Here is a 19,409-nt window from a genome sequence, read left to right as displayed (position 1 = left end):
ACGACAAAAGTAAATGACTAAATGCTGGTGTATTTTATTTGTCAGTACATAAAGTCCTGGAACTAAATTATTAGAAAAATGTTGGAAAGTATCAACGTAAAAGAATTTGTTTTAAGACTGATGTATTACAACTGATATTTTACTCCTAATGTGGCAAAAAATAAAGAAAAATAAATCCAAATCTGATTGAAATGTTCTGATTTAAGAAGATAATCATGAAATATAAATAGTATTAGTTTAAAGTTAAATAATTCTGAGTACTTTTTAAAATGACAAAAACCTTTTAAAATGTTTTTATTTGAGCAAATTTAGCCATAAATGATTGTTTCCATGTTTTTTTTTGTCAGAATCATTCACATTTGTTTATAAACAACTAAAGTAAGTAACTCATATTTTATTTAATGTTTTATATTATTTTTTTAATATTTGTCCAAGTGTCAAAGAAGTCGGGACAGGGGCAACAAAAGACTGAAAAACAGTTACAAACTAAACACCTCAGAACTTACGACGTGGGAATAGGTCAGGATATAAAAAGAGAAGCAGGGAAGCTGAGCTCTTCAGGTGTAGGGATGAGGTGAGGTCCATCACTCTTGGAAAGGCCGTGTGTCAACAGCGACATACGTCTGTCGTATGGAGACGACAGACTTCAGCAACACAATACCAAACCTCACTGCTCAGGTTTTACAGCAGCGTGGCTCAGTAGTAAAAGAGTCCAGGTGCTAAAGTGACCTGCATGCAGTCCAGAGCTGTCAGCACAAGATGGAACATAAAACAAAAGCCTTGAACTGTCTTAACTTATTTAATTAAAGCAGCGGGTCTCCTCAGGTCAAACACTTGCAGTTTGTTAGAAGAAGAGGTTATGGAACACGGTTGTAAGTTTAAAACATCAAACTCTCTGCTTTCTGAGAAATAATCACATTTCTCTGCTTCAACCTTTCATGTGTCTTTAAATCACTGCGTTCTCAGAGGTCGTACAGCTTATTCGTTTTAGTTTGACGTCTAACTGCATTTACGCTGATCTTTTTTATTAGACCTTAATCTGACACGTAACTACTGACAAATTGTTTATATACTTGCAGTGCAAGATGGAGAAGCATGATCAAACAGAAATACTCCAGTAAAAGTACAAATACTTCAAAGCTGCAAGTAAGTACAGATAGTTAGTACACTCCTCTATCCCTTCAACATTTATCATTTCAACTCACGTCCAGAAGAGTTTGAAGTGGAAAACAGCTGCTCTGCTCCACAGTGACTGTGTGTTTAAAGGCTTTGATTTAAGATTAATTTGAATGTTGTGCAGATCCACATCAACAGGACATGAGGACCTGACCTCATTTAGAGCTGAAACTCAATGTGATGCTGTGTCTGTCTGCAGCCACCAGAGGGCAGAGGATGAAAAGCCACATTGCTAAGCTGACAGTAAAGTGGGACAACACCCCCCACCCACACCAGCAACAGCCCCCAGCTGGCTTGTGTTTGCTCGAGGTCGTCATAACAACTTTCTAATGACGAGGAAGACGAAGGAGGAGGTGTAAGTAAGAGGATACGGGGGGAAGGGGGGTGCAAAGGAAGTGTGGGGGCTTGTTATGAGAGTGTTTTCACTTCCCGTAAACTGATAAACTTCAGTGATGACCTCAGTGGATGCAATTATCACATCGTCCAAACTGATAGTTCCAAGATCTTTATTTCAGTCTCCCCCTCCCCTTCAGAAAAGTTTAAACTTCCATTACAGGCGGCAAATAAGTGAAAATAAACACACAAGTGTCTAGAAGTATCAGTGACATGTGGACAGCGAACATGTTCAGACACATCAGGATGTGTCCAACCTTAAGTCACAAAAGGTTTAAGATGTTTATCACTATATCAAACTCTCCTCTTTATAAACAAATTAATATTTTTACAACCTTGAAGAATTTGAAAGGGCTCTAAAAAACAAAAAACACAGACTTGGAGATGATATCTGGGGCTGCTGAGCTGAAAAGAAATAAATGTTTACAACCTGTTACACACACACACACACACACACACACGTTTCTATTTTTTTGTCCACCCCTTTCACATCTATGAAGCCAGGCTTATTTACACTTCAAACACACTAATAAACTGCCAGAGTGCATTAATGTTGTGCATTTACACATACTTTAATATAAATTCTAATAATTCACTCTGATGGATTCAGTTCTACTTTCTATAAGGACAGAAGCTCAACAAAATGTATAAAGAGAAAAATATACTGCAGCGCAGATTAACCTCGTGTTTCATCTCCTTGAATGAGTAGAATTAGAACCATGCTTTTTCATATTTAGACCGAAGTTGTTGCCCAAACACTAGTAGAAACATATTAGGCAGATGATACACGCTGTGAACTGCTCCACCGTTTACAGCAAAGTGAAGGAAGCTGCACATGCTCAACACATCCAGCTGAATTATGACGATTCAGGGCATTTGGGACAAAATCCTTTCTACAATATCTCCATCAAGTGTCTTGGAATGAGAACCGCGTCACCCGGTGGAGCTGCATGTCTGTTTTTATAGTTTTTTGGACAATGAGGGTCCACAGCAAAGACCATCAACAGCTTCCTCTAACCCTGATCCTTGTTGTCTGACCCCAACCATCTCTCTCTGCTGAGTTAATAACTTCCATCATCCGCCATAGTTGTCTGCAGCCAGGCAGATGTTCTCCTCACCCTTTTCCCACGAGGTACAACAGCCTATGTGCAGCCTGAGAGTCCAAACACGGGGCAGCAGAAATACCACATCACTGCTGCTTGTTGGGCTAAATGAGTAATAACAGTCAGAAATATTTAGCAAGAAAATCCGCATACAACTATGAGGCAGGGGGGACAAGCAGAGGGTCTGAGTAAGAGTTTCCATCCCCTGCTGGACATGATGTCTGTGTGTACCAGTCTACAAAGTATCATCTCACTGTCTCTGTTTTTTGTTGCCTGCCATTTATTTCCTCATGACACCAAGTTGTACTTGGCTCCTACTTCTTGGCTGCGCTTACAGAAAACTACACTCCAAAAAACAAATCATCACGAGGCAGAAACTGGACATCTGCTTCTGATCGACCGCCTCCTCTTACAGCAAATTTACAGAAGGCACAGCTTATTAGTTTGGAAGGCCGTTTTGCTTTGACCAAATATATAAGAACTAAAAAACTAAACCCAGAGATTTTACAGCTCATGAGCTTTTCTTTAAATCAGAAAAAAAACTAAGATTAAATAAGATTCACCTTCACCTAACCACAATCACAGCTTTACAACTTAATTGAATTCCCTCTGGACAGCAACAGATGATCAGTCAAGAACTGGGGCCCGTAGAACAATGAAATGAGGCAAGGAGCTGTCTGTGCAACATGATGGATGACTCTCATCACATTTAGACCAGAATGAGGCAGAAAGTGCATTCGTTCAACTTTATCTCAGAGAAATGTAGCCGCACTGGGCAATGACTCAGGATTAGAAAACATAAGAGCTATGGAGTGAACAGGTACCAGGTCTGTGATATTTGACTGTCAACAGTACATTTTTTTGACTCCTGGTGCTGATGTTTGCTTCCTGGCTGCAAGGAAACCACAGGACTTCATATTTATACAACTTTATTTAGTAATACTTCCGGGCCTAGTAATTCTCAACGAATGTCCTAGAAAAGCTCCTCACAATTTGGTGTTTAGCTGTTAACTACCAGGTTGTTTCCCAGGATTGACTGAATGAGGTAATTAAGGGAAATGGAGAAAGTGTTTGAGGCCTCCACTTGTTGTGTTCATATTTTAAGTGAAGTTCTCCTAAACTGACTTCATTTGATCATTGATAAATAGTCATTTAATTGGCTTTAGAGGACGTGTTGGATCAACAGTCAGACGCCCACGTCAACAATAAAACAGGTTTTACTTGCTGGAATCCTGTTCATTGTGGCCATAGAAAGAGCTGCTCCTGAAGCTCATTCAGTGGAAGTGGTGGAGGCTGTGTCTGTACAAAACGTACTCAAATGTGTAGGTGAAGTTAAAAAGTTAAAATCAAGTCCGTCAAGTGGAAACTTCCAGTTTTTTTGGTTTAAAATTTTGTATAAAATTCTCTTTGCATTGAGCTGCTGTGGGAGGAAAGTCACAAAATGTGAACCTAAAAATGTTGTGACTTTTATGTGACCAGTTTATAGTTTTCAGATAAAGTTTTAACCCACAGCTTTGATACCTAGAAGAGGAAGCATCAAAGCTCGTATCAACCATGACATGTGGGGCAGCAAATAAAACTAGTTTCAGTGGTGTGATGGTCTCCTGACTTTTGATTTGAACTCATCCTTTATGCTCACTTATCATTTTCAGCTGTGATGGAAATGTCTTAGTTTTGTGTTTGAAGCTGACAGGCAGTTCAGCTGGTTGTGTCCTTCATTGGTATTTGGTGACACTTAAAAAAAACAAAAAACTGAATTATCCTTTACGATTATTTTTCTGCCAGCTGCAAAACATGAAAAGTCTACTGCAAGCTGCAATAACAAAGCGTGTTTCAGTCTTCAGATGACAGCAGCCTGCAGGATTGTTTTCCTGTCTTGCAGCAAGGATGCAACACACCTACTACCAAAAATAGTCAGCAGTTCAAACACATGATGAACACACTTCCACTGATGACAAAGCAAAAGAAAGAAAGTGGGAAAAAGCCCTTATTGTCCACAGACAACATGAGCTGTAGGTTGAAGAAAATCAGTGCACCTTCATATCATTAAAGCCTATGAGGGACAAAGTCTTTCTTTCTGTCTCCAAAGAAAGAGTCCCAGATCAGATGGGTTTGCAGGGAGCAGCCTCCAGCCTTCAGGTCACAGGAGTATCCCACAGGACAGCAGTGCTTGGAGTCTGAGCAGCAGATGGCCTGTCAAAAAAAACCCATCAGTGTGATTCAAGCCGACAGTCAATCAGCCAAACAGCCTGAGGACACAGCTGATGATCCTGATGTTATAGAAAACACGAATAGAACCCAAATGAGTCTGTGTCCACCAGAAACCAGGTTACTGGGAAGAATCTGGACATGCAGGGCAACATGTGTACAAGTACTGCAGTGACTGTAGTAAAGTCAGTGTATACGCGTGACTTTCTGTACTGTGTTAGATGCATATTTAGACTAAAGTTCTTCTGAATGTTAAACTGATTAATTGACAATACCCACTGTAACACAGCTGCAAATAATAGTTATTTTGATTTTTAAAATAGCAGCTGATTCATTTTTTGATTAATCAGATTTATAAAAGATTTTTTTTTTTTTAAAAATCAATGCGTGATTTATTATTATGGATGAAGCAGCTATGAGTACATAAAGTGGTACTCTATAAAGTGAAGTACTACCTCAAGCTTTGTTAAAAATTAAATCAGTACCTTAAAAAAAAAACATTACTGATTTCAGGATTTCCCAGTTTGATTTTCCAATGTGGAGCTCATCTATTATATTTCATAGTGTAGTCAAGTAAAATTGCGTCAGAGTGGGACTGCAGGAACACACTGCTCTCTAAAAGGAAGGTTTAGACGTGTAGAAAAGAACAATGGGACCACAGGGGAAACAGGATGTCAAACAAGGCACAAACAGGAACACAGACTTTCTTTGGATCGTGTGACACAATGTTCACTGGTCACATTATGCATGTTGCAGATGATTGAGCCAGAGGAAACGTACACTTCAAGAATCAAACCAACCAGTGTGAACGTACCCTGGGCGAGGGGCAGCAGGCCCACTCTGCGGCTGAGATCTTACAGCACGTGTTTTGCTTGGGGCAGCTAAACTCCTCTGACCCGTCACACGGTGCGTCGGCGTCATCCTCGGCATCCCTCGGCTCAGACCGTCCCACTCTGCTCTGTGGTAGGGAGTTGACCAGCACGTCGAGGTTCTTCTCGCACGTTCCTGTCTGCATGTTGCACGTGTAGTCGTGAGGGCAGCAGTGCTCGTGGTCGGCGCAGCAAACCGCCTGAGGAGAGGAAGCAACAACAGCTTGTCATCAGTTATTCTGTACTGAGGAGGGAGTTTGTTAGCAGTTTAACGTTCACACCTTGGACAAAGAAAAAGTCCATTTCATTCATTATCTGATGTTTGATTTGGTTGTCGTTTTATTAAACAGCCATTTTATTTCTTAATTTCCTTTATTATATTTGGCCAATGCATATTTATCCTTCAAGACTTCTCCTGTCTCAACTTTCTCTTTAATGTTGTGAAAATGTACAAAAACACATTTATAAGCCACAAACAGCAAACAGTGTTTTTATAAAGTAGACAGACTAAAACTCAAGGCCTTGACAGATCATTGCACCCATGTTACATGCTGTGAGCCAGACTGTTCCAATAAAATCCGGGACAAATTATTGAATATAATACATAACATAATTTGAAGATAATTTAAAGCTAACTCACAGAATGAGAAAAGGGAAATGGACATGAACTAATCACTGTATGATGCAAGTGTCCCTTCTTATTAGTGAAACAGTTTCCTCCAGTGCCCAAAACCTCTCAGATTCAAAATGTTAATTAGCTGCTTGACCTGTTGCACGGCCGCTAATAAGAAGCTTCTTACTCTGACTAATGTTCTTTGTCATCTGACCTTACTGCTCCTTGGAAAAAAGGAACTAAAACTATGAACTGAATGTATTTATAATCCACTGAGAATGAGACAACACACACAGAAAGCAGCTTAGACAAACTATGACAAAGCAGCAGTACAAACATTTATGAAAAGGTGAGATCATTTAAAAGAAGTAACATTAACTAAATGTTGGTTAATGATTTCTCACTGTGTTCATGTAATTAGTCACTCAGCATCTTCTCTCAGACTAAATCCAGGGAAATGTATTTTAGTTAAGATTAGGGCTGGTGTGGTTTTGATAGGGAGGGGTGCATGTTTTAACATTTAAATTAATAAATCAATCAAAAAATTCCAAGAGTGAAACTATATTATTGAGTTTGTGGTCAGGGACGACATGCAACGCCTTCACAGACCAGCAGGGGGCTAAGATCCACTGAAAGAACCTGGTGACCAGGCTGCGTCTGTGACAGCTGCACTCAATGTGGCACAGAGTGCAGATCCAGTAACCATGATGTCCACTGTTCAGCTCTGGCTGAGGTCAAAGCCCCTTTTGCACCCACTGTACGGGGGGAAAATGAGAATTGAGCAGTCTTAGTTCTCCCCTCTGCTGTTGAGACTGAGACACACAACGCAAATATAGTCAGGAAGCTGCGTGTGCTGTAATACTATCATTACATAAGACCACCAACTCTTAATATCTACCAGTATATTCTGACCTGTTTTCATTCTTGCGACTTTAGACTAGCGTCACTAAATAAACACATGTCAGAGGTCAGTGATGTCCAAACCTTAACCAGAGGGCAGCAGCCCCAGTCTCCCTTTGGCAGTTTACAGCAGGTCGTTCCTGAAGCACAGCTGCTCTTGTCGTCACACTTCACGTCGTTCTGGTCGCGCAGCTCCGTCAGAGCGCTCACTTTGGAGAACCAGGGTATGACTTGGGGGCCCTTTGAGCAGGACGACCGGTGGGGTTCGCAGGTGTGGCCGCTGGGGCAGCAGTGGTCTCCGTCCTCACAACAGACTGCCTGAAAGCAACAATCCGTCTGTGGCAGTCCCATTCACAGATTCTCAACTTCTCACATCTCATTAGTTTCCCAAAAGTGTGAAGCTGCAAAATAATCACACACACTCACCTTTGGCAGAGGACAGCAGCCCCATTTGTGAGTCTTTTCCATGAAGCAGCAGGTCGTATCTCTGGGACAGCTCGTCTGGGCGTCACACATGTTCTCGGCTGGCTGACTTGGACTAGAAACAGCCTGGTTCAGCTCCTTCTGCGAGGCCGGTAACTTCTGCAGCCAGGGCAGGCTCAGGTCCCCAGGCCGGTCACAGGTCTGCTCAGCCACGTTACACTTGTAGCCTTTGGGGCAGCAGTGCTCGTGATCATTGCAGCACACAGCCTGCAAGGAACCAAATGCTTTTAAACACCAGATTGTCACTTCACATGTGTAAGAGATTTTATGGAACTTGTCGTCCAACAAATGACAAAAATAAATGAACAACGTTCGGTTTTGAGATTCTTGCTCCTGCACTTGTCCAAAAAAGACAGTCTGTTTTGATCATTAAGGTTATGAATGCATTTAATCATACAGCATTGCCACAAGGATGCAATATTGATCACATTTAATTATTTGGAGAGTTTTGCTCTGGAGTAACTAGTCTTATAAAAAAGGGACGATATGTACGACAAAAATATAGCCACATTTGAGAAACCGCAAACAAACAAGCTCAGAAACGTGGTTTGAATAATTCCAGCTTCACAAAATTCTGTTTAATTCTTACCTGTACTTTTGCATTTTATCATTTAACCTCACTATAGAATAATGGTGTAGAATTAAAGGACTGGGTGTAAATTCTTATCCTACAGATTCATGTTGTAGCCATCTGATTTATTCATTTCCACATTTGTTTTGGAGACATCCTGTTTTTTGAGATGTTTTTCTTCTGAGGTTTAGTGTGATGAATTGCTCCAAATACAAATATAACCACAAGAGCTTTAGCCACTGTGTTTTTGGACCAGAAGCCAGTCAGAGATATAAATGCAGGATGATTCACATCTGACAAAAGGAAAAAAAACAGGAAAGCCTCATTATTCTGATTTGGAATCTTTCAATCATTATTTCAAACCACATTACAATTTTCAGAGTCTCACTAGATTTTAAAACTAAATATGTTATTGTGTAACAATGTTAAAGTTTAATTTTGTTTAGACAGTGATGTTGAAACCACTTTGCCAAAGATTTGTCCACATGTGTGTAGATGTTTTCTCCATGTTGGACACATCAAAGCCATCAGAGGTTTCTGACTGTTCCAACCAGTTGAAAGATTAAGGGGTTTATTTTTCACCCTTTGTCAAACTTGTTGCAATTTCACAATTATCTCATTAAACCAAACTCTGCAGTATGGCAGATGAATTCATTCACATTTGACACATAGTCTAAATATTATAGATTTTTATAGTCTTGAATTTATTGTGTAAAGTGCCTTGAGATGACTTGATGCTATATAAATAAAGTTGAATTGAACAGAATTAAATTGAATTGAACATAAGCTGGTTTAAATTGTGGACATATGAGTTTGTATATTTGTCCACAGGCTTATAACTTTGACTTTTTCATTAATAAACAGATATTTTCCAAGTGTTTCCATAAGAGCAGAGGAGGAGCAGAGCATCTGCTACTACTACTATTATTACAGTGTTCATTTTTCCTTATGCAATAAACTTATAAAAAACACAAAACTTATATTTTGTAGATTAAACAGTTAAACCAAACCATTAATCCCAAAAATCTCCATCATTATTTTCTACAGCCCTCTGATGCAAAGATTTTGAGAAGGCTCAGGTGTCGCTGACAGAGGGTTATTTTAAATTTAAAAAAGTCTAGTCCATAGTCTTTATTGGTCTTTGGTCTGAATTCATCAGATTCTTCCGTCCATGATTCTACTTAACACAGAAGGCTACAATACATTAATCCTGAAATTTAAGAGGCTAAACAAAGTACATTTTAGCATTTTGCCTTGAAAAACATGATTCATGCCTACAGGCTTTTTGAAGTCACCAATCAACCTGACATGTGGGTCTTTGGACTGTGGGAAGAAACACAAGCACAAAGAGAACTTGCAAACTCCACACAAAAAGTCCACAGCCAGCCAGGAGTCGAACTGGGGACCTTCTAGCTGTGCACTAGCCACTCCACCACTATGCCGTCACTTAAAAGAAAGAAACCAAAACCTGACCTATTATAAAAAATAATTGCAGGTTAATTTTGTGCAGACCTAAATGAGTAAATGCATCAAGAGTATCCAAGTGTGACACACATGCGTTTGGTCATCTACCATTGTGCCTCACTGGAATGAACTGGAACTTTGCTTTAGGAACCACAGATCCTAACTGCTTCCACATCTTAACTCTGTTAAAGAGTGAACAACAAAAACAAAAGCTCCCTCATCAATCTGGGTTTCAAAACACACCAGCATCTGTTGAGCAAGACATATGCTCAACAAGACCTAAACTATAAGTAAGAAGACACTGACCTGAGGTAAGGGGCAGCAGGCCCACTGTCCAGAGTTACTCTTACAGCAGGTGGTGCCTCCTGGACACATGGTCTGCTGGTCGCACTTCTCATCCTGAATCTGTGACGTCAGCGCGGAGACTTTAGCGACCCAGGGGAAGGAAAGCGAGAAACCTGACGGGTCGTCGCAAGTTTCAGCTTTCAGGTTGCAGACTTTGTCATGAGGACAGCAGTGGACGTGGTCTTCACAGCAAACAGCCTGAGGCGTACACAGAATTAAGATTGTGGGTTACCAGCATGCATGTATTGCAAGCTAGGAACAAACAAATAAGCCTTTATCCTAAATGCCCACCCATCTTACCTGAGGGAGGGGACAGCAGCCCCAGGCTCCACCTGGCATCTGGCAGCAGGTTGAGCTCCCAGGACATGATGTGGACTCATCGCACTTGTTATTGGTCAGTAAGGGGACCGTGGGCACTTTGTCCAGCCAGGGCATCAAAGCACCGCCTGTGGAACCATCACATGTGGAGGCTGCAAGGTTACAAACAGTACCATGGGGACAGCAGTGCAGGTGGTCCTCACAACACACAGCCTACAGGAAGAGAAAGAGAGTTTATAGCCACTCGTCCTGCAGATCGCTTCGAGATATTTTAGTCTGTCTTACACACAGTATGTTAAAGATCTCCACACAGATTCTGAGTGATGTTCAGGTCAAGCAGTGCAATGGAAAAAACATCACTAACTGCAGGCAGACTGGGCTGAAAAAACCCAAAAAGAACATTCCAGCAGGTTTTCTGCAGCCCCATAGCGTGAGGACAGATGTAAAAGAGCAATAAAACATTATTCATGCACAATGCAGAAGAAACATCAAACGTTACAGCTTGTGTTTCTTGCCCCATTTTAGGAACCCGACTGTCTTTTTCATTTTACTTCTCTTATCTGGCTGCAGGATGTAACATTTCATTTTGGCCTCTGCACATTATGTGCAATGTCACGTGCCTTACAAGCCCTAAACAGAATAATATATTTCCACCCTCACGTTAGCAGCTGATCACTTGTACTTCTCATTGAATGCGACTCCTTCTTTCACCAAAATCATCTCTGCTGATTGTAAAAAGCTCAGTTTTTAAACAGATGTTCACTTTTTTCCATAAAATGACTTGGAATTGTCTGATTGTTGCCTTGCAGATTCTGGACTTGGTGATGAGGTTGCAGGTAATGTCTCCTCTGATTCCTCTTTACTGTGGACCCTGTGCATTGTACACTACCATGTGACAGCTTCACCATCCAGCAGCTCCTTAGCTATGAGGTGAGCTTTGCGTTTCTATCCAGAAGATTGTTATCTGAAAGTAGTCATAGTTTTCTAGATCTTGAATTCCAAAGGTTCCCTTGTCTGCCATTTTTTTCCAGTTTTTTATTTCATGAACTTTTTTCATGAAATTCAAAAATGTGAAATAACTAAATTATCAGTGAATCAGCATTAAAAACAACTCCTGTTTGAAATCTGTTAGCTGCACAAGTTGTATTCACTTATTTTACCTTAAAAAACATCAAAAAAACTGAAAATTTGATAAGTCATGTTTAAACCAGTGAAAGGCCATTTGAGAGCTCACTCACAGCTAAATGGAAAAGCAACACAGGCGAGAGATGAATCACATCCTGCAGAATCTCTCTGCTGCCGGACACACACACGCACACACTCGTGCACAGAAGGGTTCATACCTTAGGCAAAGGACAACAGGCCCATTCTCCCTTTGGGGACTTACAGCAGGTGCTTCCATCAGAACAGGCCACAGAGTCATTACAGGGAACAGCACGGACTGAAAGACAAATGGAAAACAGATTCACAAGGTCGTTACAGTTGATACCAGATCTTTGACAGCAGCCATGTGGAAAACTTGGTCCTGGCATCAAAATTTCTGACATGACAGAAACCTTACTAAATGTCAATGAGCCAGGTCCCTGATCCTATGCAGTGTCTTCGTCTCACCTTGGCTCTGTACTGCCACCAGCTCTGTCTCAGCAGCAGGGATCTTATTGGCCATGGTGGTTTCTCCCTGTGTCGACACACAGGTGCTGTGGGACAGGTCGCACTCTGTGCCTTCAGGGCAGCAGTGAATGTGATCTAAACAACAGACGGCCTGAAAGAAAAGTAGAGCAATCAGTGTTAGAATATAGTGCAGGGAAATTCCTGCTTCACAGCTGCAGAGTGGTTCTTCTGATCATTAAGTACATTTCTGCTTTTATGTGCAACGTTCGTTTTACTGTGAAAGCTGCAACATAAAGCTGCAATATACAACCACAACTAGCGTATCAGGAGACTTGAGATAAATCCAGTCAACGCTTCCTCACACTGCTCTCCTCTTCTATTGTCTGCTACACTTTGCACAGCCCCTAAAGCATTAGTCATTAATAAATTACACTAAAAACACCAATAAAGCAGGAATAATTGAAATTCTCTGCACTGCTGTTATGAGACTGACTTCATATGAGACACTCAGTTTTCCCAGGAAAGTCAACTGTACCGTGGCTACTTAACGGTCGTGTAAACAGAAAAGCTCGTTTCTGAAATGGGGTTGGGGATTGGAGAAGATTTCGGTCAGAGAACACCAATGTCACCATGTATACACGTATCCAGGTTTCTAATCAGCTTTCTCCAACAGCACGTGAGCCTAACAAAAGGCTGCAGACAGGAACAAACAGCTGAGTGAAAGGCTGAATTAGCATTGTCTGTTTGATTTGTGCTGTGTGAATGTGTGTCTGAACTGAATTGTTCAGACACACATTCAATTCCTACACAACACCAAGAACCTGAAAATGTAACACTCTTTTTTAAACAGCAATAGTTCAGTCTACCTACTTTGGGCATTGGACAGCAGCCGTATGATCCGTTGACCATCTTGCAGCATGTGGTCTCATCCGGACATACTGATTTCTTGTCTGGACAAACAACTAAAAGGAACAGAAACAAGAACAGGGTTCAGTGATCAATACTTGTTCCATTTTGAAAAGAAATTATTTTCTCTATAAGTTCTTGCTGTGCCCCATTCAGCTGAATTCCTCCCAAAGTAACAAGAAAAGATCTTGTAATGAATGCTCACCATCGTGGGGTATTGCCGGGACCTTCTTCAGCAGGGCTACGCTCGTCTCTCCAGACTTGCAGGCCCCATGGTCGAGGTCACAAACTGTGTTGCTGGGGCAGCAGTGGACATGATCGCTGCAGCACGTGGCCTGCACGCGAATGCACAAACAAAGCAAACAGTTACTATATGTGGAATCTACCACCCTGAGCCAGAATCAGTTCATCAACTCTTTTATGATTGCTCCTCATAACACAAGATAAACAGGTATATATTTACCATTTTGCAATAAAATGAACCTTTACACAAGTAGATTTGTTAAAGCCTCACAGCCCTCAGTAATTCCACTAAGTACTATGTGGATCTAATGTGATGTTATACTATAGAAATTATATAAAAATTCAATATATTTTAACCCCTTTTTGTAAAACTGAACCATAATACATTTGAATAATAGATCCCTGCCAAACAGAAAAGCAAAAAACGATTTTGTTTCGCAAGATTTAATCTAATAATTATTTAGTAACGAGCAACTTAGAAAACAGGTTGTGACTGTTTTATTTAGAGAAGCAGAACTGAAATATATTTATTGATCCATTTATTGACTGAAAATGACTCATCTCTTTAACATGGCATGATGTGTTTGTGCCAACTCTTTTTTTTTGTATTTGTGACAGAGTGATTCTTACCTCTGGGTATGGGCAGCAGCCATATTCTCCACTGGCAAGCAGGCAACACGTGTAACCATCTGGACAGCTGCTTTTGCCACCAGGACACATCACTGAGCTGACACCAGAAGCTAAATATATTTGAAAACCACAGAGATATACGGTCATACATTACTAGTGCAGTGTGGTCGGCATATACAGTCGCTAGAAAAAGTAATTGCACTGTTTTTGGCAATAGTTAATTTTAAAATGTGATCTGATCTTCACCAAAGTCACAAATCTCAACAAAAACAATACAATGATATTTCAACTGCAGGAAATTGTGCCATTACTCGTTCTTGCAACTGTAGCTGTTGAAAGACAGTGATTTCACATGAGATTTTTCAAGTAGCCCTTTGGCTCGACTTGAACACATGACCATTAAACATTTTGAGTGGCTTAATGAGGAACTCCTCACCTGGCTGATTCTCCCGCATTCTGGCAGGCAGTTTCTCCATCATGGGGAAGATCTGCAGTGAGGCAGAAACACACCTTGAGTGACCAAGATCACACTTTGTTCCCTCTGGGCAACAGTGGCGTTTATCCTCACAACATACTGCCTGCAGAGACGGGAAAATCAATTCTGACAGTCAGAAACAGGCCTTAGTCATAGACAGAATGGAAAAATAAATATGCACAATGTGTATGTGACCTGTGGGAGATAATTATTAAGGAGTCCATATAAATGCTTTGTTATTTATAACTGATTACCATTTTAATAATATATAAGATTTTATATTAGCAGGGCAGCAAACACAATAAGCTGTAATTGGTTTTGCATTTAAGGCTGCAGCCAATAATTGTTTTAATTATTGAGAATTTTTCTAGTTACTTTCTCGATTGTTTAGTGTCTATATGATGCAAGAAGTGGTACATATGTAACATATTCATATAGTTTGTTTCTATTGATTCTAACACACAGTCACAAAAAGTCTAAAATATTTATTTTACAATCATATTATGAAAAATTAGACGCAGCAAATGACGCTAAAGCTGTGTTTGACTTTCCTTAAATCAATGTTAAACTACCACAATATTAACTCAAGTCATTTTATTATCTAGTCATTGTTGAAACAAACTTAATATTAATCGCAAAAGGAGATGTCAGGAATTAGAGTAACAAAACATTATTTCCATTAAAAAAAAAAATACAAAAGTTTGAATTTTTAAAAAAGCTATACAAAAGTACTTTATATTGAATTTACAATTTTAGCTTTGTAGTAGGCTGCAGGTAGTTCAAGCTCATTGTGTTACTGTCTGGTCTTTTTGTGTTTGTACTTTCTACAACCCAGGAATTATGTGACTAGGCCATTTTCTGAAAATTGACTGTGGCTGTGAATTGACTGAAGTGTGTGAGGGTGAGCACGTGGATTACTGTACATTTGCCAATGGACAGCAGCCCCAGGAGCTGTCAGGAAGCTGGCAGCATGTGGTGCCGTCCGGGCACTCGGACATCTGGTCTGGACACATGACTGCCTTTATTTTCGCGATGAGCTAGAAGAGTCACACATCAGAGTTAATACGTAAAAATGACAGAATAAAGAAAATGAAGACACAAAACATGACAGTAATTGGTTACAAACATATTTAGCAGTGGAAATTACATAAGTAGCAAGGTACTAATAAACTTATTATTGATATTGATGACTGTCATATAGTTTTCGAATTTTGACTAGAGGTCTTTATGCCAAATGTAAACAAATCAAATTAGTGATAGAATCTTAACATTGATTCTCAGTGTAGGCTAATGTAAAGGCTACATCTTTTAAACTAGGGAAGCCAGAGGGAAGTTAAAAAGCAGGAACATACATTTACACCCTGATCTAGAGCCACAGAAAGCAAGTAAAGAAATGTTTGAAGTTGCCCTTTAAAATCATCTCTGGTGCAGCTTCACTGATGTAAAAAGGTGGCTGATTTGAACTTAGGAGATTTAATGGAAAACCTCGTACACAACATACTGTACATGTGATGTGCTCTGTTTGTCAGAGCACGGTCTATATTACCTGAGAGACAGGCAGGACTTGTTTGGTTGGAAGTCGTCTCATCAACGGCAGGGAAACGGTTTTATTAACACATTTCCTGTGAACCAGATCGCAGAGGGTTCCTTCGTAGCAGCAGTGGAGGTGGTCTGAACAGCACTCGGCCTACATGTGGATTCAAAAGGGATATGGTGAGAAATAAAAGAGGCGAACCAAAATACTAAAAATACCAAATAAATACTAAATACTGGTGCTAGGATTTGAACTCCCTGCCCTCTGCATCCCAACCCAACAAGGCTTTGATCTACAGTGTAACACATACTCTGTAGATCATCAACAAAAGGAATGCAACTAATGTCCATTTTTATTAAACATTATTTCACAAATTATTTTCTTGACAATTCATGACATTCAATATTATATTGTATTAGGTTCAAAATAAAGCAGTTTTGGCCTTACTCCTAAAATATTATATATATATATATATATATATATATATATATATATATATATATATATATATATATATATATATATATATATATATATATATATATATATATATATATATATATATATATATATATATATATAATGTGCCACTAGACCAGCTTCAATGTTCTTGATACCGATATATAACAAGTATCTGCAACTCTACTAGATGGTGGCAACATCATTGTTTTGAAAGACATTTCCTCATTTTGGTGTTGGTGGTGAACAATTAAAAAACAACTTCTGAATAATCCAAGCATATCTGTCTATGGCATGTTAAATAATTCAAAAAATCTCATCTCTAACATGCTTGACGTATTTAAGAGAGTAAATGCTTTAATGCTTCTATTTTATTTGTCACAAACAAATATTAAATAAAGTGATTATAAGCAATGATAAACCATGCTGATAATAAATTAATTCATCCAAATTGTACTGCATTGGTATTTATTGAATTGAAAGTGAAACATGTTGATTTTCCTTGATTTGATTTCTTTAGACTGATACTTAGGAAGATGACCCAAAATTCTCTAATTATCATCTGCCAAAATTATTATTTTCCGGCTTTCAGGCTACAAACAAGGCTGATTCCCTGGTTGTCTGTGATGGTAAACTCAATAGGATTGTTCAGACAAACAAGACAGTGGAAGCAAGCCCAATTTTTTTATATTTGATTGACCCAATGCCTAACAAGATAAGAGCAATCATTACTTACAGCCCTAGTACTTTTATTTTCAAAATATAAAAGGAGCCTATGTTTTACATTGTACATTACATTTTAGATTGTGGTATTATTACTTGCACTTTCAGTATGTGAACCCCTCCTCCACAACAGTTTGAGTCAAAAATGCCTGTGATAAATAGGTCACACAACTTGGAACTCACGTGTGGCAGCGGACAGCATCCATAACCTCCCTCAGTGTTCTTGCAGCAGGTGTTTTTGTCCTCGCACATGCCCCCATCAGGACAGACCAGTGCTGTGCTCAGGTTCCCCAGAACTAGAAACAATATCCCAATCTGCAGTGTCTGAACACAAAAAGGAAAGTAAGGAGAAAGAGCAGTAATTCTAATGAATGTGCTCAGAACATAAATAAAAATCCTGGACTAAGTTCTACAAATTCAAGCTTATCTTGTTGGTTTCTGTTTCGGTCTGGTTGTAAGGAACCATTAAATCATTGAAAGGTAACAAAAGGTAAATATGTCAGAAAACATTCCAAATGATTTCCACACTAAACAAACCAAGATACTTTCTGTAAAGTTCATGTCCCTTTTATGTATGAAGACTATTCATACATTAGCCAATTTACGGCAGTAACACAACACCAAACATCACTATCAGCGGTGGACAAAGATACTCAGATCTTTTACTTGAGCAATGCCACTGTGTTGAAGTATCCTGTTAGAAGAAGTGCCCTGTGGTCAAAATGAAGCCTTTAAAGTATCCTATAATAGTTTAGAATGTATTTGGTCTGTTTAGTCTGTAATAATTATAGCTGTCAAATATGTAATATTTCCAAAAATGTATGTTAGTACAATGAAGGAAAACAGAATGTACCTAAATAAGTAATTTACTAAATACACTTAGTTACTTTCTGCCACTTGTCACAGTGGACAGGTTTATATGAACAAACTTTTGTACTGTTATGGTGTTGTCCCAACTTTTTAATCACTGAATATGAATTATGAACGGTTTGGCATTTTTACTGTTGGGGTCAACGTTACACTAATCAAAGGTGTGAGGTGAAAATTTCCCTTGCAGAGTTTAAATCTTCTTGAATCTAAGAATGTAGCAGGAAATGCGCAGTATTTTAGTGAATGTAACAGTAATAACTGGGTTTTCTTTACCATTGTTAGCGGCTCACTTTGAAGTGGAGGCAGCAGGAATAAGATCAGATGTAATTATCACACAGCACTGTGCTGCAAACTCCTCTTACAGCCTACAAACCAACAAAAGAGCCATTAGTCATAATAATCCTCCGACAAAACATTGGCCAATTTTCCAACAAATGTACCACAGAATGTGTAGGAGCACTTGAGAGTCATAAGACGATACATGAAAACGAAACTTTTACTACCAGTAACGTTCATTAGCGAGCAGGTTAACGTTAGCCTAGCTAAACAGGCTAATCCAATGGAAAACAAGTTAGCTTAGCAGGCTAGGTGGCTAACACTAAAGCTAACCGCTTGGAATGATTTTTAGCGAATGTATTTTTTTCAGAGTAGAAAACGGAAGTATTTTCTTACTTTGCAGATGTGGTGCAATAAATGTGAACTGTCACATAGATAAAAGCGGCATAAAATTATCGAGAGAAGACGCAATAGGACTGAATGAAGCTGTTTTTAACGGAATCATCACATGACCACCGGGACACGTGACGGGGAAGGTATATTAAAGGGACATTACACTGCAAATAAACGGTACACGACAAGTGCAGTCAGACAGCATGATGATGATGATGATGATGATGATGATGATAATGATGAATGATGATGACGACGACGACGACGACGATGACTATTAGTGATTGTATTTCACCATCCGCAGCCGCCCATCGCCGGGTCCCAAGCCTGGTAGAAATCGGGGAGGGTTGCGTCAGGAACTGTGTCACATCTTGAAAGACACCATCAATTCTGAAAAGTACATAGAGGTTTTAGAGCAACATTTACATTTAGTCATTCGTTATCCAGAGCGATTTACAAGTGAGGTACAAGGCAGCAAAAATCTGAGTCAAGGAGAAAACGTCAAAGCAAACTCCTATCAGAAAAGTGTTCAACTTTCACGAGATGCAAGTGCGAGAAAAGTAGTTTTTTTTTCTTTAAGATTATAGATTTTAGATTATAGATTATAGATTTGAAGACATATAGAGCAGAGATCTAAAGAGTGGTGTGACATGGGTCCTTTTTGGCTGATTAAAAACGAGGCGAGCTGTTGCATTTTGGATCATCTACAAGGCTTTGATGGTGGATACTGGTAACCCCTTCAACAAAGCGTTGCAGTAATCAAGACGAGATGTGACCAGCGCCTGTACAATGAGTTGGGTTATATATTCCGTGATGTAGGGTCTGATCTTCCTGATGTTGTAGAGG

At 39.5% G+C, this 19,409-nt stretch overlaps 1 protein-coding gene across 2 annotated transcripts; it reads right to left on the bottom strand.

The window, feature by feature from the left end:
- Positions 1-1,665: 1,665 nt before the first annotated feature.
- On the bottom strand, positions 1,666-18,719 carry grnb (granulin b). Of its 2 annotated transcripts, none has more exons than XM_067488912.1 (17): positions 18,567-18,719; positions 18,168-18,259; positions 17,208-17,348; positions 15,855-15,995; positions 15,232-15,345; positions 14,270-14,411; positions 13,834-13,943; positions 13,166-13,295; positions 12,925-13,016; positions 12,055-12,205; positions 11,787-11,884; positions 10,426-10,656; positions 10,087-10,323; positions 7,689-7,952; positions 7,347-7,580; positions 5,695-5,949; positions 1,666-4,865 (listed from the first exon to the last, which is right to left on the bottom strand). In XM_067488912.1, exons 2-17 carry the CDS (start codon positions 18,168-18,170, stop codon positions 4,719-4,721), a joined length of 2,490 nt encoding a protein of 829 aa, XP_067345013.1. In that variant the 5' UTR covers positions 18,171-18,259; positions 18,567-18,719; the 3' UTR covers positions 1,666-4,718. The 2 variants fall into 2 exon arrangements, with proteins under 2 accessions (XP_067345013.1, XP_067345014.1); XM_067488913.1 differs by having other exon boundaries at positions 14,270-14,321.
- Between the last annotated feature and the right edge of the window lie 690 nt (positions 18,720-19,409).

This window comes from Channa argus, chromosome 20 (genome assembly GCF_033026475.1).
Source record: "Channa argus isolate prfri chromosome 20, Channa argus male v1.0, whole genome shotgun sequence".
In the NCBI taxonomy this organism is placed as follows: Eukaryota; Metazoa; Chordata; class Actinopteri; order Anabantiformes; family Channidae; genus Channa; species Channa argus.
This window is presented reverse-complemented; position numbering and strand designations above follow the sequence as displayed.